General features: G+C 40.2%; 1 protein-coding gene across 4 annotated transcripts in view; it reads left to right on the forward strand.

Annotated features, from left to right (window-relative positions):
* NFKB1 (nuclear factor kappa B subunit 1) overlaps positions 1-23670 on the forward strand; it is a 56657-nt gene that overhangs the window by 27579 nt on the left and 5408 nt on the right. For 3 of the 4 annotated variants that reach the window (XM_071555929.1, XM_071555926.1, XM_071555928.1), the window contains exons 6-18: positions 1068-1216; positions 2740-2903; positions 3663-3821; positions 5422-5526; positions 7420-7511; positions 8082-8220; positions 10628-10750; positions 11658-11747; positions 12643-12840; positions 15522-15663; positions 18874-18988; positions 21340-21541; positions 23236-23405. In XM_071555929.1, coding sequence (XP_071412030.1) covers positions 1068-1216; positions 2740-2903; positions 3663-3821; positions 5422-5526; positions 7420-7511; positions 8082-8220; positions 10628-10750; positions 11658-11747; positions 12643-12840; positions 15522-15663; positions 18874-18988; positions 21340-21541; positions 23236-23405 — 1848 coding nt within the window. The remainder of the gene's footprint in view (positions 1-1067; positions 1217-2739; positions 2904-3662; positions 3822-5421; positions 5527-7419; positions 7512-8081; positions 8221-10627; positions 10751-11657; positions 11748-12642; positions 12841-15521; positions 15664-18873; positions 18989-21339; positions 21542-23235; positions 23406-23670) is intronic. The other variant, XM_071555927.1, reaches the window with a different exon arrangement.

Raw genomic sequence — 23670 nt, forward strand, 5'->3', positions numbered from 1 at the left:
TATAAGCTGCAGGAATACAAAGAACTTTGCCTAAGGCAAATTAGAAGAAAAATTAGGAGGGAAAAAAGCCCAACATTGATAAAAGAGTTAATTAAGTGAATTAGAAGGGGAGGTAATGTTTGCTTTTTAAAAAGTGGGGTAATTTTATGTTCAGCATAATTTGAAAATGGTGCATAACCCATCATTACTTGTGAGGAAAGAAAATAAAGTTCTAAGTAATATATGTAAAGCAAATAATTTAGCAATATGGTGTGTTATTAGTAATTTTAGGTGTGCTTCTGAGGCATTGTTTGACATCACAGTTTTAAAAGCTGTTAAAAAATGTATGGTGATGAGAAACTATTGTGGGGGGAAAAAGACTTTGTAGTCTTTCAGAGCTGGCTATATGAAAGCACACAGTTTGTCATAGTTCTAGTCCAGCAAAATCCTAGATGGGAATTTAGCGTATATCCTTGTGTAAACTTCAGGGAGATCTTTACTGGACTGGGTAATACGTGTTGATGCAGCATATTGAACTAACAAAATGCCTACTAATGTAGAATTCATTACCTTTAAAACCTCTACCTGAAGAGTCATTATAATGAGGCCAAAATGTTTTAAAACAATCATAATGTTTAAAAATAAATTTTAAAAGTGTTTTCAAATTGGGAAAACAATGCGGGGGTTTTGATTAAATACTTAAATCTTAGGTATGCTTCTTAACAGGTTGCAACGTGGATTCAATGGACTGATTGAAATTTAAGGAGAACAATGTGGAGTAAATGGCCAGAATGTAAAACTGGGATTCAGGATTTAGGAAACAGAAAAATGCTTTCAGTTAAATTTTTGGGTCACTACTTCTGCCAGTTGTATGTCAAGTTTAAGTACCAAAAAAAGTGTTGGCTCTTCTTTAAGATGATCTGGTACAGTTAGTTTGCTCTTTGTATTTCATGAAGAAATGCATACACATTCCTTCTGTGTAAGTTTGATTGTACTTAGCTGACAGAAAATACTCAATTGGAATCATTATTTGTTCCATTAAAAAAAAAGTAAGCAAACTCTCCCACATTTTTTGTATTCGTTTACAGATCTGCAATTATGTTGGACCTGCAAAAGTAATTGTCCAGTTAGTAACTAATGGAAAATACGTTCACTTACACGCTCACAGCTTGGTGGGTAAATTCTGTGAAGATGGAGTGTGCACAGTTAATGCGGGACCAAAGGACATGGTTGTGGGGTAAGTCTGCCAGCTCCTTGGCTAACCTGAGCACCAACACTGTATGAAGCAATACAGAAATACTGCTGAGAGGCAGCTATGTGGGCACTGGTCTTCATGCTCTGATCTGGGTTTTGTTTGCATCTTAAATAGAAAAATCAGTGAGATTTCTGTTATCTTTGTAGAATTTGCCCTAGGCAAGCTAAATAGGTTTAAGTAAATAATTTTCACTTAGAATTTATAGAGTTTTACTCTCTTGGTGTGCAGTTCAAATTTGTATTGTAAGCCCATTTTTTAAAAAGTAAGTAGTTTTGATCAGAGAATGGACAAAAGTTACTGAAGAAAAGCTTTTGTTACCACTTTGATCAATATTTTACTTTTGTTGCAATCTGCCAATAGGAATATAATGAAGAGAAAAGCATTAAGAAAATAGGATTAGTAAATTTGAAATTAATGCAAGACATGTATAAACATGAAAATACTAAATGAGTCAAACTTTTAAAGTGTAAAGCAGTGAGATTGTAGTGAAATTGTAGTTGTTCTTGTTTAATTTAAAAGAGTAATTGTTTATATCAGTAAATGGAGCTGAGGCTCCCCAATATGTTTTTAGGCTTAGATCAGGTTTCATGCTGGCTGTGAGTTTTGGTTCTGTGATCTCAAGAATGTCTTTGTTGGTGGAGAAGGTGAAGTTTAAAAAGCTGAGAAGTTTGGGAGAGAGAGAGATTCTTTTAAACTGTAACTTTTGATGTCCAAGCCCAGTGCACTGACTGTACTGAGAACAACAATTTAAATAGCTTTATTTTAAATACTCCTTTTCATCTTGAAATGTTTGGCTCATTTTCTAACCTGTCTTGTTTTTCATCAGATGTCAGATGTTTAGAAAAAGCTTTCCTATCCTTACTTGACCTGCATGAAAATTGAGTTATTCTCTTGTTTTCATACTTCCAGATCTAATTGATTTTTAAATGTGCCAGGAGATTTTTACAAAAGCAGATCTTGTATTATGGAAGTTTGCATTGAAATAGATACCCAAAGTGTCTTGCTGAATGACCAGAGCCTTGTTTAAAATATTTCCTTGGAAATATTGCACAGTTTTTAGCTTCTTTTCTTGCTCTCCAAAACTTTTTCAACAAATGGAGCTTATCCTGAGTAGTTTCTCTGCTTAAAAAACATATGTAATGACATATTAATGTCATTGCCAAGACAGAGTAAAGAAAGTATGACAACCAGATTTTCCGTTGTTTCCTAAGTTGCTTTCAGAGTGTAAGCCTGAAACCTGACAAATTACTACTTACACCACAGAAAAATCCTATGCACCCAGAAGATCGCTGTCATATAACAGTGCACATTTTACATGTGTTGGAAGCTTGGCTCAATTTTTCTTGATGGAAAATTCACCCTGGAGAACTAGTAGTGCCTCAGTAAGCCTACAGAGTCTGCTTTTGACTTCGGTTGTGTAGCTGTCTCTGGTAACAGAAAGACTGCCTGCTTCAGATTTTGCATAAAACAGTAAGAAAATACTTTGCTCAATCAAAATTTGGCAGGTTTGCAAATCTTGGAATACTTCACGTCACAAAGAAGAAAGTGCTTGAAACACTGGAAACACGCATGATAGATGCTTGCAAGAAGGGCTACAACCCAGGACTGCTGGTGCATCCTGAACTCGGCTATCTGCAGGCAGAAGGGTGTGGAGACAGACAGCTCACTGGTATGTAGAAATGATGGCCTGGTTTTTACTGGTCTTTCACTAAAAGGAGGTTGAGCTTCTGCAAATACAGACTCTGGGGTAGGAAAACAGCCCATGGCTGTGTCCTTTAAGAGGTGATGTGCTGTCATGTTTTAGGAGTGTGAAATAAAGAGTCTTTGCTGTCAACACACATATGAGAATGGAGAAGCTTCCTTCGTAGCTGCCTGTACCCACCTCTGCTGCACGTATATTCCATTGCTCTTAACGCTGTTTAATAAGCTGTTAGAGTAATTTTGCATTATTGCAGCAAGACATGAAATCCTTAATTAACTTACGGACTTCCTTTTGAGAACACTCTCATTCAGCTGCATTTCACCTATATCCTTGTAAAACGTGTGGTCTCCCTTGCTTTCAGGTACTGTATAAAGGGGCCAGCATTCTTTTTATGACTCTTAACACCAGGAATTCAGATGTCCTTAGTGGTGGCCTATGGCCTTTTTGCAACCATATTAAATTGAGGGCAGAAAATAGTAGTTTTCTGTCTGGTTTTTAATTATATGCCTTATCTGAAATAAGATGAGATGCACAAACTGCAGTATGAGCGCAGTACAATTGGAATAGCTGCTTCTCTCTGCTTAAAAAGACAGAACCTGATGGGTACTAAATGTAAAATAACACATTTCCTCACTATTGGTGCCTTTTGATAGTAATGTTAGTTCCCTCTGTTTTGTTATGGGTCCCCTACCCCTTGTGTTAATTCATCTGTCTCCTTGATTGCAGAACGAGAAAGAGAGATTATTCGTCAGGCAGCAATACAGCAGACTAAGGAAATGGATCTCAGTGTCGTGCGGCTCATGTTTACAGCCTTTCTTCCTGACAGTAATGGCAGTTTCACACGGAAACTTGATCCTGTTATATCAGATGCAATATATGACAGCAGTAAGTATATTTGGCTTTAATTACTTTTTTAATAAGGGGCAAGGTTTTGTAGGTACGCAAATGGTAGGTAGGTATTGCTCTACGTAGACTCATCTGCCCTGTTGCTTGCCTGTTACTTGATGAATAACAAGTAGCCCATGGATAATTAGCTCCATGTCTGTCCAAGTACATACAGTATCATTCTGGTGTTTAATGGATGGTGATGTAAGCCACAGAGCAAGGTTTTATTTTGCTGTTAGCATGTTTAATCCTGCCACTTTTATTATGAGGATTTTGTAAATTTTGTTACATTCATAAGAAGGGCTTGAGTTTTTTTGAGTTTTCAGTTGCTTTCTGTGGCAAAGCCTTGTCACACAGCATGTGAGGAAAAAATTACTTTGCTTCAATCTTTGCCGAGAATTTGAAACGTTTCAGTTTTGCTGACCCTCTGCCTGTCCTTGTTTTGAGAGACTAACAACCAGAATTCTCAATCTGTTTCCTTTAGATCCATTAGTATTTTTTACACTTCTGTTAAATCTGTTTGCCTTTTTTCTAACTGAATCTTTTCACTTCATGTTTTCCCTTGTGCTTTTCGATTATACTGACTCATCTTACCTGAATCCTTTCTGCTGCCTGAGCTTTCCTCCCTGAGGCTGTGGATTACCATTTTCCTGATAGTCATTCTGTAATGACTCAGAAAAAGTACCGTTTTTATCTTTGAGCAACAGTCATGTCTAAATCATCGTTTTTTACAGGCAGAGTCCAGATGAAAAGGTATTAAATGCAATTGCTCTACTCTTCCTTGCTCTTAACTGGGAAATTTAGTGATCTCAAAAATTTTGACTTAAACTAAGGAGACAAATAAAGGGGAAATTTTGTATGCAAGTTTCTGCTGTCGTAAGTTGCTACAGAAATGTCAGTTACGAGTTTCTGATCTCCCAAGGGGAATTCTTGCTTGCTAATTTCAGACGATTTTTTTTTGGTTTTTGTTTGTTGTATTTTTTTTCCTTATACTCTTCTTTGGCACCATTCAAGCCTCTTTCACACAACAGACATAAATTGTGGTAGCATAACTGCCTGTCGTAGCTGCTTTTACTTACCAGATGATAGTTCTGTTCAGAGGAACAGTAGGTGTTTATTGATGCCTCTATTAAGGTCCGTGGAGGTGGGTGCTTTTACCACAGTCCAGTGTACTGGCCAAAAACTGACAAAGCACTGTATAGCATCAGGTACAGGAAACAGCTCTCAAGAGTGTTGTGCTGTCAGAAAGCAGAGAAGAAAATATTATGTTCTCTTGTACTGCCCTTTTGTCATAAAATTAGTACTAGTGCAGGGTGCTGGATGCAGTTCCCTGCTAGGCTACTTTGCTAGTGGAGTAGTTGTGGTAGGACCTTACTGTGTAGTTCACAGTTCAGTCAAAGCTTAGAGGGTACAAGATTATGCCTTTCATATGAAAAGCTGTTAATTTCTTCATGCTTGAAAATACACAGACAAATTTTAGTAAGTTGTAATGGAGACTTGTTGTTCTATTGCATTTCTGTGTTTTGCTTTGTTGGGGTTTGTTTAATCTAAAACTGTTACAAAAAAGGTAAGCATTTTTTTCAATCTTCCCTTTCCATAGAAGCTCCTAATGCCTCGAACTTAAAAATTGTAAGAATGGACAGAACAGCGGGGTGTGTGACAGGAGGCGAAGAGATTTACCTTCTCTGTGACAAGGTGCAGAAAGGTAAGAGTCCTGAGCATTGTAAGGCATGCCAGGATGTTCCTCTGGAGTACACATGAAGCCTGCTGTGCTGCCTTAGTTTTCTCCCACTCTGATAATGCAGAAGAATTTGTAAGCTCTCAGCCTTTCTGCATGTCAGGCCAGCAATCAGAAATTTAATAAATCAAAATAGTCTATTGCAAAGCAAATTCAGCTTGTGTTGCCTCCACAGAGACCATGTGATCACCTTTGTTTTTCTGAAGTTTCTGCCCTTGCCCGTGTTCTGGATATTTTGGTGGGTAGTGAGTCCTGCATGACATTCGACTCAATTAACACCTGCACTGAATTATTCTAAAATTTCTGATTTATCATTAAGTTCCTGATCACAAGGGGTAACTGAGCATTCTCTGGTAACCACGGATGGGAACTGAATGTGTTAAACACTGCTGCTAGTAACTTCATTTTTATATATATGCTAATGGTAGAGATCACTGTGTAAACATACTTTTCAAAGGTTTGTTTTCAGTTTCTGCTTATGGCTTTGAATGTGTCAGAATTTGGCAGTGTGGATTTGGATGCTTTGTTTTTGTATAGGAAGATAATGGTTAATGTGCTTGATTGTATTTGGGCTAAACTAAAAAGAAAAAAACAAGGGAATGAGGGAAATCCTTTGCATTTTTCAGGTATAGGTAATACTTAGGACTCCCTGGTATAGATTGCATGGTAGAGACCCTCTTCTTACTTGTTTGGAATCAGTCCCTGCACATGTTAAAATCACACTGACATTTTCTGTTAATGCAGGCTGTCCTTTTCTGTCTTGTTCTTGCAAATCCCCTTCTATGACTTTGGGAGGAGAGAGTGCTTTGGGGGCTTTCAGGGACTTTGAAAAGGACAGTACTTTTGGGGGCTGCTTAAAAGAAGGGACTTAGAAAAAACTATTTTCCTTCAGTAGTGTATCTACCCTCTGCTATCAGAAGGACTGAGATAAAACATAACTCTTATGCACAAAATAAATAAAGAAATGCCTGCCTCGGTGGAAGCCCTGAGGAGGGGTTTCCCCTCAGCCACATCGGGGTTTCCCCTGACCTCATTGCTTTCGGAAACCTCCTGCTTGAAAGAACTTGAGCATGCAGGACAGCAGGACTGGAACTGGTGGCTCACAGTCTTGAGACTAGCAGGTGGTGGATCAGGGGAAGCAGTCTGCTCCAGAAACCTGTCCTACATCAGTCACCCTAGAGAGAATAGGTTTTTCCTAGTGTTTTCCTCACTGGGGTGCTGGAGAAGGAATTTCCTTGTGTGATGTTTTCCTGAAAATATAAATAGATAAATACCAAGAGAATGAAAGTAAATTTGTTTAGAGGAGCAGAAGCCAAATGGCATGTTTCTGGGCTGTTTGGAGGCTGGAGGATCACTGCTGATGTGCTGCTTGCTCACGCCCTTGCTGTCTCTCTGGGCTGCAGCTCCACAGTGGTGGCACTCTGCCAGCAGCAAGCGGAACTTCAACTGTGGCACTTCAGGTTTTGCTACAGTTTTTTGAACTGAAACTGTTGGAGGACAGAGGGTGGTTTCTGCATTTCACGCTTCAAGTTCTCCCCTCCTTACATGTTTGTTCCAAATAAAGCTCCTCTGGAATGTTTTATAGCGCTAGAATAGGAAGAGGTAGTGAACCCAGTTCTCCTTTCACAGCTCAGTAAGCAGCAAGTTCACTGAAGTCATTTGAATTAGGCTGACCTAATGCTGATGTCAAAAATATTTTTTCTGCTGTTTTTTATAAAATGGATAAAAGTAATTGATGTATTGTGTAATACTGTCATCCAGCCAAAAAGTAAACATGTTGATTTTTATCTGAAATAAACTTAGCCAAAGGTTAAACAAATGCACAAGCATCCCAAAGTGTGTTTCTTTCATTCTTTATAGATGATATTCAAATACGTTTCTATGAAGAGGATGAGAATGGTGGTATGTGGGAAGGCTTTGGAGATTTTTCTCCTACAGATGTACACAGACAAGTAAGTTACACAGCATCTGTCATTTGTTAATGATTTACTTATCTCTGTAAACTACGATTATAGTTAGTAAATTAGGTGAAAGCATCTGTATCCTGTACTGACCTTTTCTTTGGCTGGTTACTTTAATATTAAGCAGTTTTTTAAAGACTACCTTAGGCGACTATGCAGGTTAGGAATACAGTGTGAGCAAACTGGGAGATAACCCATTGCTTTAACATGCACCAGTGTAAATTTAGACATGATCTATAAACAGCTCTGAGGGCTCCTGTGAACACACTGAGAAAGCCACAGAAAAGGTGCTAAATGACAAGGGGACAAACAGTGCAGTGCTAACATATGTGATGTGATGGTACTTTGCATGGCTGTTCTGTCTTTCCCAAAAGGCCTTAGGACTCAACGTCAGAAGCAAAACTGAAAACTGAAGTGGAAATTTATTGTTGTAACAGCCCTTTGCTATGACTTTTTGCCTCCCAAGCTGTAAACCAACTCCTAAAAAGTAGTGCAGATGTACAAACAAAGTTGTCAGAACCCATGCTCTGTGACAGATATCTTCCCATTGTTTCTTCGCAGTTCGCTATTGTGTTCAAAACCCCCAAGTATCGAGATGTCAATATCACAAAGCCAGCATCTGTATTTGTACAACTGCGCAGGAAATCTGATCTGGAAACAAGCGAACCAAAGCCTTTTCTCTACTATCCGGAAATCAAAGGTAATTCATTAAACTTGTTTTATACATTGGAAACAGAAACTGTAGGGCCCCTAGAAATGTTTTTAATAAGACTTCCTGGATGAGGAATTTTTTTCTTAGTTGTAATTTTTAGAAAATATTATCCTTGCACACTCGTTTTGGGCAGAGCCGGTTTGAAGCAAGTTAGCTCTGTGATGGGTTTGCAGGTGTTTTTGTTGGACTGGTAGGCAGTAGGTCTGAGAGTATTTTCCGAGGGAATCTTATTCCCTGCAAGTTCCCTGTATGCACACATGCCTGTCCATACAATAGATGGCACTCTTTTCCTCTGAGTTTCTGCAAAATAATATCTGAGGACATTTTATGGTCAGTACTTCTGGATAAAATCTTAAACCAAAGACAGGTTGGTGTCTGGTGGAAAAAGTATGTATTTTGCAGTACTCGCCTCTTACATCATGCCAACGTCACTGATGTTTTCGAATTTCCTGATTGCTTGTACTGATTAAGGAAGCCCAAGACATTTCTCATGAGAGCCAGAAAAGTGCTGTTTCAATCTCTTGTGCTTAAAATTTTAGGTACTTAGCAGAAGTACAGTAGGTGATATTGGACCTGCTTCCTAAATTATTGGTGAAGAGAAGTTTAACTAGAGGATCTGTGCCCTTTGAAGTCTGCATTTGAAATGTTTTACATGAATGGCAGCAGCAGTCATGGTTTTAAATACCAATAACGTTAATGACATAGAAATGCCTTGAGGCCTAAGGCGCATAATTGGTGTTCTATTGTATTTAAGGCAGTCCTTCTGCTTAACAGTTTAGCTGCCTGCGGGTGACACCACTGAGTTCTAATCTGGAATGTTTTCTGTGCCTAACTTATGAATTGCCTGTCAAAATCTCAAAAATACATGTGCATCAGTGGTAAGGGACTCGGGACAGCTGGGGAGGGAGGGTTGGTAGTTGATGTCCAAGTGAGTCTACTTTACCTGTTACAATAAAAGAACAGAAAACATGCATTCACAAAAGCTTCCAGAGTTGCCAGAGGATTTCTTCTTGGTAATGATTTCAGGAACCTCTTGTGCAAGCATTATGGGAAGGGAAGTGTACAACTGCAGAACAAAGTTACCAGGTTTGAAGCAAACCTCTTTTATATGTCTCTTAATGAAGTAAAATTAATTCAACATTGTTGTGTGCATTTTCAGATCCCCTATACAACCTAATTGTAAAATTACCATTGAGGAACTATTTTTTCCCTTGTTGCAAATGTTCACACAAACTTAGACATATGTATGTGGACTTTTTGTTTGTTTCCCTGTCTAGATTGCTCTCTAGAGTTTTCTGTATGCCTGAGGCATGCATGTATACATACTTACAGATCATGTGTGCCTGGAAATAATGCTCATGTATTTTTCAGTATATTGTTTCGTGTATTTAGCTGTCTCATTTGATGTACTCACTGATGTGCCTGTGCATGAAATTCCTTTTTGTCATATGGCTGTTGAAAACTACTAGATGGTTTAATAAACAAGTGGATATTTTTTCTTTCCTCAACAGTGTTCTGCTGGATTTTAACCCATATAATGTTTGTATCCCTATTTTTGTAGCTTTCATCATGACATTTTCACTTCGGATAGTCCTTTTAAATATTTTGTTTTTCTTTCCAGGGGGGCTGAGTCTTATTTTGTACTTACACTGTAAAATACATTCAGGCTTTTTTGTCCTACTGCTGCTCAGCATGGTTTGACAGTATTATGTCCTGCCTGACAATAAGCTGTCTTTGTTCTAGAGGCTCTTATGGTATTTTAAGTAAATAATTTCAAACAAGCATAGTTTTTACCATTTCTTGCCATCCCTTAAAGGAAAGTTCAGAGGGCACTGCAAGTACTCTGCGCTGTTGAAACTCAAGTGCCTTGTAATGTGCTGACCTGATAAGGGTCCATTTCTCAAGTAGATTTGCTTAGCAGTAGGGCCCATGCTTGTATTCCCCAAAAGCAAGTTTTCTTGAACAAGTTTGTGGTTTGGGGCACTCATGCAGATTTATGACTGAAGATTTTGCAACCATTGATTTCCAGGGTGCTAAGTACACAAGACACTTTTGAAGGAACCTCTGAGACCCCCAAGACATCCCTGCATGTGTCCCCTGCAGTCTGAGCACAACGCATTGACACAACTGAAGATACCATGCAGGCCCCAGCGATACTGCTGGTCTAACTGGGGATTTGGCAGTAGCTTGTTTCTCAGAGGAATTTTCACTGCTTCAAAACATACAAAGTTAGGTTCTGTTACTTGGAGATTGAAGAAAGTTGGCTCTTACACCACGCTCCGCATTTTCCTTTCTAAACTAGTAAACTGCAGTAATGCTTCCTGTATGCACATCTGTGCTGTGCATGACCACCAGTAGGACTGACTCCCTCTCCTGCCTGTTCTTTCTATCCCAGATAAAGAAGAAGTGCAAAGGAAACGACAGAAGCTCATGCCTAACTTCTCTGATGGCTATGGTGGAGGCAGTGGCACCGGAGGTGGTGGCATGTATGGAGGGGCAGGTGGCAGTGCTGGCTCTGGTAAGACAGCGGGTTTGGGTGAAGAGGGAAGGGGGTTCTACTTTGAGAGCAGGATAGATGTTTATTCTGATTTCTAAAATGTGATGAGGACTTTTGTCTCCTCCTAGGAAAGTAAGACCTGATTCTGTTGCCTTTATAATTGTTTTACTCAATTCAGTCAAGCTTCTCCTTGTTTTCTAAACAATTCATCGTCTCTTTGCCTTCCTACTTTGGAAGCACTGAAATTCTTGAAACAGCTCAGTTGAGTACCATACTGGGTGCCTAAAATTAAACAGGTTCTGAATTATCTCTTGGAACATGAGTGGTGTTTGACAAATTGACCCTGTTAGTGCAAAGAACTATGAAAAAATTGGAGATACTATTTAGTAAATTTTCTACAGTGAAGCCAGAGTGTATGTGATATGCAGGATCATAAGAGCATTGCTTTGGTTCTTGCAGCAGAGCATTAAAAACCTGTAGATCAGCAAATGTCATCTGAACAACAACCCTTTTTTTAGAGCAGGGAACAGAGCAGCAGTTTCCAAATTGTTACATGCATTGCCTGCAGCACATCTATAGCATAACACCAGAGTACGAGTCTCTTGTGGTCACAGAAATTCAGAAGCATAGAGGCAGCTTGTGTTGCCTCAGTTGAGTTTTAGATGAAGCATATCGTGATGCTGCATTTGTGTGGTCTTACAGATGCTGGGGTAGAGAGCATCAGGAGCCAACCACCTAGGATTTCTTTGGAGTTTTGGAGGGGTGGGGAGAGCTCACCTTCAGACTGGAAGATTTATTATATGGAATAAAGCAGAAGGTCCACAGAAAATAAAACCTCACTTCTTTAGGTTCAGCGTTCTCCTAGATGATGTTTTCATTGCTTTAGGGTGTAATTCTAATTAGTTCTTAATCCTGCTCCTTTCTTTAGGATTCAGTTATTCTTCATATGGATACTCTGCTTTTGGAGGGATGCATTTCCACCCTGGCACAACGAAGTCCAATGCTGGAATGAAACATGGTAACATTAAAAATTTCATTTTTCCACAGCTGAATTGAGTTTGACCTGTATTTTATTTTACAGTATGGGCCCAGGTGTCATGCAAGTCCAGCAAGGTGTACGAGGGAAGGCTGTTTTATTCTCCCAGAATCAGTCTCTTTTCCTATACCTCTCGCAATAGAGAGGCTTGTGTAGATCATACTGCCATGCTTCTCTTTTTTCCTCTCCAAATCTACCTTAACAGCTGTGTGTGTGTTCCTTTTTACTAACTCCTAAGAACCAGTTGCCAAAACCCCTCCATGTGCTTCTGTATTCAGCCTACGTTTAGAGCAACAGCCCTTTTGCTTGCTTGAATGTGCTGAATACAGGTGACTGGAGGACTAGACCAGAGAAGACATATCTTCCTTTGTTGCTGCAGTCTGGTACTGTGCAGTAGCCCAGAGAAATCAGTGGAAAATACTAAGCTGTTAATAAGGACACTCTTGGTTTCCTGTAATAAGAGTAGTTTCAGATCCACATGTTGAATACTCCGTGGTTATTTCCAAAGTCTCAAGGATGAATTTGCTGTTAGGAAAACAAAAATTAATATGAATAATTCTGCTGGATTTCCTAAGAATACTTCAGACTTACATTCTTGTACCATAAAAAGAGAGGTACATCTGTATAATATATAAACATTTATGTTCAAAGCAGACACTGTCAAAAACATGATGTCGCTTCAGAGCAAGTTATATCACTATGTCCGTCCATGTGCATTGGCATCTGAAATAGTATGATTTATGAGTTGAATGATAACACCTATGTTAAAGTAAATTTTTGTATTGATTCTTCGGGGTTTAGTTTTGTCTTGTTCAACTTTATCATTTGCATTAAAAAAGCAACAGTATTGGATACTAATGATTCGAATTTTTGTTAGAAGGACTATCAAATAGCACAGCTGAACAAGACCAGAAGAGCTCTGATAAACGAAGTGACAAATGGAACATGAAACATGATGTGAAGATGGAAACTGTGGAGAGTATTGAATGCAGAACGTCTGCTGATAATGAGGAGAAGGAGGATACTGCTTCTTCCTGTAAAACTGAAGTAAATAAAGCAGATTTCAGGTGGCAGGGTAAGTGAACAAGTGAACATATTTAGGTTACATCAAACTACTGTAAGACCAAAGCTGGTGTTAAAAGCCTGGGAACTCCATAAATGTCTTCTTGCTGTTTTCAGAACGTGGTAATGCCTCCTGGAGCAAACAGGAGGAGTTCCATTGCCCCAAATCTAAGGTCCCTCCCCATGCATACTGCTGTAGATAAACCTTTGTACTGCCACCGGGCACTTGAGCTTCTGCTTGTCATGCAAAGGAGATGAGACAGCTTAGCCTGATGGACATGTTTAACTCTGCCTTTTAATAAACCTGAATGAGGAACAGGCCAAGCAGCAAAGGCACACGGGATACAATTCAGCAGTTAACTTGGCTTTTGGTATGTGAGAGACGTTAATGGATGAGTAAATGGGTGTTGTCGTGATTGCAGGGAAGAACTACTGCAACAACTCTGTTAAATTGCATGCAAAGTAGTGCTACAGGTTTGAATTTAAAATGAAAAGGTGTCTGTTCCCATATGGCAAAAACACAATAAAATAACCCTGTTGGGTAGCAAAATGTTATGTAACAAACAAACAGGAGGAAGGCAAGAGTAGTCAATAGAAATGGTTTAGCAGAAGAGTTATAAAATACACAAAGACCACAAATCACCCCTTCCCAAACAGCAAGACATCCTTTTCCTGAATTGTTTTTTAAAATAATTCATGGACACTCATTTAAAGGAATTGAATAATCATGCTTATCATAAAATTTAAAAAAAAATAGTTGGACTACACAGACATAGTATTGGTAGGAATGGAGCAGGAAGGAACGTTTTGTTCTTGGCTTTTACCAATTGCAACATGATCTAGACCACGTCTGTTGTTCCTTAGATCAGGGAGAGGGCACATTATCTTGAGTGTATCAGCCAGGTATTGCACTTGCTATTAACAGCACTAGAAACCATGGCTTGGGAAACCAAAGTTGTATAATAGATGGGTTGTAGATGTAAAAACCTCCAAAGCATAGCTTCTTGTGATCTGAGAACACCCAGTGCTCTTGAGTTAATCTGAAGAACTTGCTGTTTGCAGTTCTGGTTGTGATAAATCACATGACTGGTTCAGAGAGCAAAATCTTTTGCTGATATGAAGAACTAGCAATGTCCATTTAGTAATCATGAAAGAGGGGCCTGAATTGTTGAACTATTTTCTGAGTAATGAACATTGTAGGCAGGAAGCTGACCATTTCTTTTCTGTATCTATTGTAATGTCATGAAAGGAGGCAATTTTTACCTCTAGATTATGTGAAGAATGGGTGCGGAAGAACAGGCTCCATAAAATAGCTACTGCAGGCTAGATCATTTGGATATTGGACTAAAAGGTGCATGTAGTATTTTGAAGGATATTTTTTCTCTGTTTGATATGGAAAACCAGGGAGTTTTATCATCCAGTTCTTTGGTCTAATGTCTGAATGAGAAAAGACTGAATTGCTTAACACCCTTTATCCTGAATATTTATCCTGAACATAACATCCACTTAATGCTATTATTTAGTGTTAAGAGGTAAATAGCAAATATGAATGTGTCGGCCCAGGCATACAGTGAGCAACTACAGTGATGTGTTGGCTGGAACAGTAAACTTTGTGGATAGCTGATTAAGTCTTTGCCTTACAGAAATGGTGAGTTCGTGTTCATCAGGGACACACTTCTGACCCAGTCTAAATGCCTGGTTTTGTGTAGCTGGAAATCCTGGGTATTGTCTCCGTATGCGTGCTTTAAATTACAAAGTCTGTTGTACTTGTTTGCTCTTAGTAATTTCCAGCCTTACAAGATTTTATAGAAACATGAAACTGCTCAAAATGCAGGCTGGTTTCAGATGGTACTGCTTCTCAAAATGACGACTGTAGTTTGAGGGTTCATCTGTTTCATTTTCACTAGTTTCTTGCTGATGCAGAACCACAAACGTATTGACAGAGCAGCCTGAGTTACTTTTTTTCCACAAATTAGTTTCTTTTCTCCCCTTTCTCCCTTTTGCCTCCTCATCATGACAAGTTCTGCTTTTTGAAATCTCAGTGGTTGTACATTTTATAAATCTAAAATCACGATACTACAAATACTAAGCACTATGAAAGCTGGAATGCTTAAAATAGAACAGACTCTCTGTGCTGCTGCTGTTGGAAAGCAGGAGAAACTGCATGATTTGAGTCTGAGAAGGAGCACAAAGCCCTGTGTTTATTTCATAGCTTTTCTCTGAGCTTCTGTGCAATATTTGATGGGTCACTTAGGCTTCTTATGCTTCAGTTTCCTCAAAGCAAAACTACTCAGAACTGCATGACAGGTTCTTCTTAATTGTTCTATAGACAAGAGTCCTTAGATATATCTTCGGTGTAAGCAGATCCAAGTTCCTGCTCCTTTTGTCTCATTACACATGGGTGTAAATCAGTGCAGTTAATTTAGTGCCACTCAAACCAGAGGTAGCTTCCAGAGCTTGACTGTTCTCAGGGTTCCTGCTACCTGAATGCTCAGCATGCACCTGTTTTTATTTCCAAGGTACTCCTTCCCTCTGTCCTTAGCTCACACGAACAATTAACAATCTCTGTGAATCTGTAAATAGTGCTTGATGGTCTGCACTTTGTATTTCAATGACAGCACAAATGCCTGTCAAAAGAAGGTGGTGTTCCAAGGAAGAGAACTGAACTGATGAAGACAAACCTTTGTGTTGCAGATGCTCTGTTCCTGAAGAAGGCCATGCAGCTTGCCAAGCGTCACTGCAACGCTCTCTTTGACTATGCAGTAACTGGAGATGTGAAGATGCTGCTGTCTGCTCAGCGCCATCTCACTGCTGTTCAGGATGATAATGGAGACAAGTGAGTTGACCACACTGTGCTTTACTGGGTTGAAACTGATGGGTTTGACGGCAGAACGGTGCAGTCAGTTTGTTCTGTCCTTTGCATGTGCCAATCACAGATGGCAGCACTGCTCTAATCAAATAAGTTTCTTCCTCCTTTGTGCTGTTTGGGAGAGGTAGAGTTGTGATGTAGACATTTTTGTTGCATTTGCAAAGAAGTCATGCACACCACGAAGTTCATTGATCCAGTACCTGTGAGAAAGTACTCTGGTCACTGAGGGTATGATGAGCATGTCATGCGTTTCTATGATGTCTTTTACTTAAAATCTTGACTGAGCATGAAGCATGTTTGTATCGTAATACACAGTGGACGGGGATCCTCCACCTTGGTCCTGAAGGAGAGTGCCCTGCTTTTTATTCCATGCAAGTCCTTAAGTCTTCATAGGAAACTTCAAGTAAGGGATTCACTGAGACATATAGAAACAATAGCTGGAGGGTCCATTCTGCTTTTCTCCCACTGGCACAAAGTTCTTCCCAGAGGGCATAGTTTTGCTCTTGCTTACATCTGCACTATACTGTTGTCTTCCAAAGGATTGCACAGGTGTTGTGGCAGATTTGGCTGCTACTACTTGCTTATCAGTCCTTCAATAATGTGAGCTGGAGTAGAAATCCATTTTGTTCCTCTACAACTATGCAGATTCTGTGGAACTCAGGGTGAAGTACTGTGAGGAACTAATGATAAGTAATTACTTAGAATGAACTTCAGCAGAAGTGGCTCTGAACATTTGCACAGGTAATCTCTTGAATAGGCAAGTGACACTATCACATCCTCACTTCTTAGCTGGCAGGCCTTGGGCAGGCCCTGTGCAATCACCAATATTTCCTTAAATTGTAGTATTTTATGCAGTAGAAGCCATAGAAGGCTTGAGGTGTCCAGCTGGAAGGAAGATTACAAGAGACTGAGACCTGTATCCCACTGTTCAATTACTCTGTTAGAGATTGCTACTTTCACTCCACTTTCAGTGAAAATAGGTCTCAAATTACAGAGGACTGCACAATCAGAGAGAGCTTCTTTAGTTGCTTTGCTTTCCAGTTGGCAACCTCATATCTGCTTTGAGGAAAGCACAAATATGAGAGAGGCAGGAGCTAGCAACATAATCTGCCAGCACTTTGCACAACACAGCTTCTGTGTTAAAAAAAAAGGAGGGTAGAGAAGTACTGAGCAAGTAGGACCTGCATTGAAATATTAGTAAGCTGGCCCTCAGTTTTGGACTTGCAGAACAATTCAGCTAAATCAAAATACTTTTCAGAATGATGATAAATAGTTGGTTTTTTCCTGAATCAAGAAATATCTGCAAGTATGTGAGGCTCAAGTTCATGTTGCCTTTCTCCTGGAATGGATTTTAGTCTGTAAGCACATCATACATCTATATTACTCCATAGCTTTTTAAACAAATGAAGCTTTGGTGACTGTCTTCCAGCTCTCTCTTGGGCCTGAGAGGGCAAAGGTAAAATTAATAAATAATTATCCCTGATTTTCACTTTAATCATTAAAATTATATGTCAAAAATGAAAATTTTTGCTTAAGCTTTTGAAAAAATTGCTGTCAGCGGTTTTGCTCTTATTTCATCAAAGCAGTATGTAGGGAATGAAAATACCCTTAGTGGGCCTAATGTTGTGTTTTACCGCTTTGAGACAGAACCCAGTAATCTGTGATTAGTGTATGTTTGCAGTGGACACGCAGTAACACCAGCTGTGACTGCATTTATACCAGTGCCACTCCTCTGCAGGTACCTGATGGCTCCATAGCAGCGCAGAAATGCCTGTTTTCATGTAGGACTGTTCAAGAAATGGAACTGACTGCCCTTTCATGGTCTGTTCAGTATGTCTTTACAGCATCACATGTCGTGGCAGGATAGAAGTAAAATACTTGCTGCAGAGAAGAGAACTAAAAGCAATAGAAGAGCAAGCGTGTTTCTAAAGTGAGATTGGGAAATAAAATGTCAGGATGATAGAGCATAGTAGGAAGCATCTGCCAGAGAGCAGAGGAACAGCTCTTTTCCAGTAATGCTGTTTGAACAGCACAGGAGACTTGAAGGAGGTAAGGTGCCTTGGTACACCGTGTCTAGAACCAATAAAGAAGGCCCTGCAGGCATGAGTTTGGTTTGTAAATTATATTTTTTCCTCTTTTAAAGTATTTGCTGGTTTTGAGTGCTCTCAGTCTCAGTTTCAAGATAACTCTATGCCCTGAACAGCACTGAACTTCTCTTTACTTTTCTGATGGAAATGAGAATCTGAGACTATTCAGGTATTGCTGGTGCAGCATAACAGACCCCCCATGTGCCCCATGTTGATATTGTGTGTCAGCAGCAATATGCTAAACAGATGAGTCTAGAAGCTGGCCAGTCTGTTAAAGAAGAGCTTGGCAGGATACGTTTAAAAACTAAGAACATGACTTCCAAATGAAGTCTCAAGGGAACAAGACAAATCAAGCTCTGTCAGACAGGGGTGATGGGATACACAACCTGCTTTTTTCCTGGTGTCATTTTGCAAGTACAGCTGCTCTGTTTGATTGGTGAGGGCCTTGCCTCTGGAGAAGAGCACTGGGAAAGGCTGTTGCATTAACCCAGCAGAAGTGAAGTGTCTTGCTACGCAGTCACTCATGTCCCCAAACGGGGTGTTTTGGCATGATGCCTCTGGCCACTGCTGCAAATCCTGTGGTTGTTAGTCACCAGGCCTGAGTCCTTAGTCATTTTTATGTTTGAAAACTAAGAAAAGGAAAGCCCACAGATCTGGGGAAACCCCAAGGGAAAATCTGCTTTGGTGGCAGAGAGGCCTGTGGAAATTCTGCAGAAGGTTTTGACAGTAAGAGTTGTTCATCTGTGGCATAATTCAAAATATGAAAAAAAACCAAATCAGCAGAGAATCTGGGGGGGGTTCTGAAGCAATTGTTTTGTGCTACAAATGTTGTATATTAGACTAGTAATAAAGTTATGCTCAGGGACAGCCAAAGCTATTCCATGTTTGCTTTTGTGATTGAAGGGTTAAGCAGTTACCTTCTGACTTGCTTTTCTTAATGTTGGGGTTCATATTTAGTGCTGGAATCTAATACCTCTAATAGTCAAGTGTTTATGACAGAATTCAGTCAGATCTGTAGCAAGGCCTAGAAATTTTTATAATAAATTTGAAAACAGTGTGAATATGTTCATCTGTTTTTTGTTTGTTTCAGTGTCCTTCATTTAGCAATTATCCACCTTCATACTGAGCTGGTGAGAAACCTCTTGGAAGTGATGCCGGATTCGAATTACAATGACATCCTTAACATGAGAAATGACCTCTATCAGGTGCGCAGCTGTGGTGGTTTAAGTGTTGCTGATTGTCCAGCTAGTAAAAAAGAAATAGCACAACTTGCTGTCTGTGGAAGAGAGCAAGATTAGACTGAGATACAAACAAGTTTAAAAACATAGTGACTCTTGTAAGGTGGTCAAGGAAAAAGAGCCTGTTTGCACTGGTTTAGTCTGTAAGTCCTCTTGATGTTAACAGAAGTGTCTCCATGGGTTAATTGCAGAACAGGCCAAAAATGGTAAATTGTTCAGCTCTCATGTCTTCAGTATTTGGCTTCTCTGTTCCTAAACCAGCGGTATGGATTACAGTGTGCCAGCTCTGGGCTCTTTTGACCTTTCTAACATAGGTTAACTCGGGATCATGAGTCAGTTGCTGCATCATCAGTTATCTATAGGCATATGAAAGCCCTAATAACCTATGCCCTTTCTACAGCCCAGATTGTATTTGTGCCCATCACATGAGCACTAAGGTCTTCTTTTATTTCTAGATGAATATGATAGTAAAAGCAAAAAAAAAAAGCCCATTCCCATGGCTTTTACCTTGGAGGAAAATAACTCTTAACTGTCAGGCACAATTCTGTCTCAGCTTCATCTCTGACAGAGTCTGAGCTGTTTCTTTGTAACATAGGTTTTAAAAAGAGCTATAGGAACCTGCCTGGAAAAGAATCTCTTCTAAAGAGATTGTGTGCACCACTTGGCTGTCCCACAGGTAACCAGCTGGACATAACACAGTAGCACTCTGATACTTCTGTCATTTGTTTTGCTGTGAACAGTAAAGGCAGGTTTTTATTCTATACAGATAGTCCCAGAAGGTTTATTTTGACTTGTTTTCTTTCACATTTCATTTTTATGTTCATATAAGGCAAGTTTGAAATGTGGACAAAGTTTGAAATGTGCTCAAAGCAAGCAGAAGATTCTGAATTGAACTCTGTGCCCTCTGTTTAACAGAAATAGGAAGCAAAGTTGTGCTCCACACAAGAAATAAATCCCTGACTACCATGACCTTTACAGCTCTTGCTACCTTCAACTTAAACCTTAAGCCAGTGATGGAAGAGAATGTAGGGTTGGGCTAGAACTCTCCTTCTGTACAGATATTCTGAAATTTGAATCATATATATATCTTATAGATGCAGTAATTAATTGCAAATCACATGTGCTGATAAATCTATTGACAAACACAAGCTTATTGTGCAGAATTGGAGTTGGAATAGTCCTCTGTTAATACAATTATCTGGAGATGGAATCTTGTATAATTTTTAAATTATTTTAGTACTGGAAATATGATTTTCCAAGAATGCTTACTGTTTAAATACATGCAGTTTTGAGTATGTTCAGCATGATGCTGCTCTCTAACAAGACTGACAGGAATGCAGAATGCAGTCAGTCTTTGGAAGTTCTCAAGACCTCTTGGCCCGAGAGCCACTCGGTGCTGCAGTGTCCATGCAAAGAAATCAGGAATGTGCAAGTAAGGTCAGGCAGCTCCACACCTGCTGTGTCACTGCACATTGTTCTGCACTTTGACAAAGGCACAGAACTGCAGGATTTTCTCCTCTTCTGTGCAGCCATTTTGAGGGATAAGGAGTTGCTAAGCCCAGGACTGCAAGCCCCTGATTCAGGAGCAAAGTGAGAGCATGGTTCAGTGCTAAAGACAGATCTGAGCAGGGCCTGGAAAGAGCGTGTGCTCCGCCTGTGGGACAAACTTGGCGATGGGGCAGCTGGAAGCAGGGTTACAGTGTCTGGGGGGTGCAGGCATTATCTCATTTCCCGAGTCCCTTACACTGCAATGCTCAAACAGCCAGGTCAGTGCCCTGGCTTACAGAGTAGACAACATCTTTGTTCCTCCCAAAGTCCAACTGCTGACACTGGCAAGGCAGCTTTTATTTCCAGTAAGTAGACACCCTATTTGTAGTATTCAGTAGACAAGGGGGCTGGTCTCTTCTCCCAGGCACTCAGCAATAGGACAAGGGGGCACGGGCTTAAGCTCTGCCAGGGGAAATTTAAGTTGGATATCAGAAAAAAATTTTTTACAGAGAGAGTAATCAGGCATTGGAATGGGCTGCCCAGAGAGGTGGTGGATTCACCATCCCTGGAGATTTTTAAACGCAGATTGGACGTGGTGCTGAGTGCCATGATCTAGTAAATGGACTAGAGTTGGACCAAGGGTTGGACTCGATGATCTCGGATGTCTTTTCCAACCCAATCAATTCTATGATTCTATAAATGCAAGCTTTTTGTTTCTGTTAGCTCTGGAGTGGTGTAACATCTTCTCACACTAGGAGCTTGTATGGGTTTCAGAAATTTCTGTACATGTGTTGTTGCTTCTCTTCTCATGGCTTGCTTTTCTCTTCTAGACCCCCTTGCACCTGGCAGTAATCACAAAGCAGGCAGAGGTGGTGGGAGACTTGCTGAAGGCTGGAGCAGATGTCAGCCTTCTGGATCGCCATGGTAATTCTGTCTTACATTTAGCTGCTACCGAAGGAGATGACAAGACATTGAGTCTGCTCCTCAAGCATGAGAAGGTATCTCCGATGGTCAACCTTTCCAATGGTGAAGGTATGGAAAGACAATGCCTCTATTTCACACTTACCTACTAGACAAACGTGCCCCAATTCCTGCCAACACCATATTTCTACACAGCTAGATACAGACACTGAAAATAAAATCTTGCCCCATTTTGCATGTGCTATCCTTGTTTTTTATGAGCCTGCAGGCACAGATGAGAAAACACAGATGTGCTGGTTTTGTGGCTATACAGAACAGAAAGATTGGTAATGGCCACAACACAGTATGGATTTGAATTTTTGTTACTGTATATTCCCTTCACTCTCACAAAACTTCGAGCACTGTGTTCCTCCTGAAACACCTTATGCCCCCACTGCTTTTCAAAAAAAATCCCCCAGAAGAAAATGTTTCCTCTTCTCTAGTGAATGAAATCTGCTCAAAAATAGTTTCTGGACCAGTGTTGAGTTTTGTATCTGCTACTTCATGACCAAACACAATTAGAACCTCTAAATTAACCACAGAGAGACAATTTTCCCATTTTTCAGTGGCACAGGGGATTTGAATTTAGTACTCCTGCTCTAGTAGATTGTAAAATTTCTGACCTTAAGATGTCACTATGTAATTCAAAAAACTGTGTTTAAGTTCCTCAGAGAGGATTTTTTGTTTCATTGGGGTTTTTTGGTTGATTGTTTTTTAAATACAAGGCTTTTATTCCTCTCCTTCTGATCTGGTGCAGGTAATCTTGAGGTGATAAGGCAGCGTGACCTTACAAGGAGAATGATACTAAAATATACCAATTATTGCCCAGACTGTTCCTATAGGAGATACTCAATAGCAGATGGGACCAGCATCGGGTACCGACTTGTTTAGTGCCAAGATGCAGTTGGGTTTTTTTTTAAGGCTACTCTCTTTTGAGACAGAGATGTTCTAGGTGAGCTCAGTAGTTCCTGCCTTCTGTTCCACCTTGTAATCTGCTGGGGGTTTTTTCTTGCATGGTTTTGACTCACCACCAGTAACAGAACTAGTTCCAATTTACGCACAAAGAACATTTTTATTAACAGTATTAATGCAATCCTGAGCCTCCACCTGGAGTGCTGCTTTAGGCTTTGGGGCCCCCAGCCTACAACGGACACGGGATTGTTCCAGCAGGCCATGAGGAGGCCATGGAGATGCTCAAAGGGCTGGAGCAGCTCTCCACAGCAGACAGGCTGGGAGAGCCAGGGCTGTTCAGCCTGGAGAGGAGCAGGCTCCAGGGAGACCTCACTGCAGCCTTCCAGTGCCCAAAGGGGACCTATAGGAAAGCTGGAGAGGGATATTTTACAAGGGCATGTAGCAACAGGACAAGGGGATAATGGGCTGTTAAACTGACAGAGAGTAGGTTTAGATTAGGTATTAGGAAGAAGTTCTTTCCTGTGAGGGTGGTGAGGCACTGGAACAGGTTCCCCAGAGGCAACTCCAGTTGAGGGTGCCCCATCCTTAGAAGTGTCCAAGGCCAGGCTGGATGGGGCTTTGAGCATCATGGTGTAGTGGAAGGTGTTCTGACCATGGCAGGAGGCAGGTGGAATGAGTTGATCTTTGAGCTAGTGTGTCAGCAGGTAAAATGTGTTAGTTCTGCCCAGATAGCTACAGAAACTCTAACTTACTACAATTCTTATAGATGCAGACACTTTCAAAACTCATTACTCTGGCATTTCTGAATTTTTCAAATATTAATGCACATGATGGATGTGTTTGATTTTGTGTAGGTCTCAGTGCAATTCACATGGCGGTGATGGCAAATAGTATGTCCTGCCTCAAACAACTGATTGCTGCTGGAGTTAATGTCAATTCTCAGGAACAAAAGTCTGGACGAACTGCACTGCATTTGGCTGTTGAACAGGAGAACATCCCTTTGGCAGGCTGTCTTTTGCTTGAGGTAAGGGCAAAATTTCTTTCTCACAGGTCTTTCCAATTACGTATTTAAAATCTCTCAAGAATCCTTCAGTGCTTCAGAGGAATTGAAAGGAGGGTTCCTGTTTATTGACTAGATTACCTAAGTTAACATAATGGCAAAATTACTGGTAATGTTACTCATTGTTTTGTTCAGCACTGCTGGTGAACCTTTTGCCCAGGCTGAGGCATTTATAGTTTGTGACCCTGACCTGACTGCATATGCCAGGTATAATTTGCACTGAGTAATC

This window comes from Pithys albifrons, chromosome 5 (assembly GCF_047495875.1).
Source record: "Pithys albifrons albifrons isolate INPA30051 chromosome 5, PitAlb_v1, whole genome shotgun sequence".
NCBI classification, from domain to species: domain Eukaryota; kingdom Metazoa; phylum Chordata; class Aves; order Passeriformes; family Thamnophilidae; genus Pithys; species Pithys albifrons.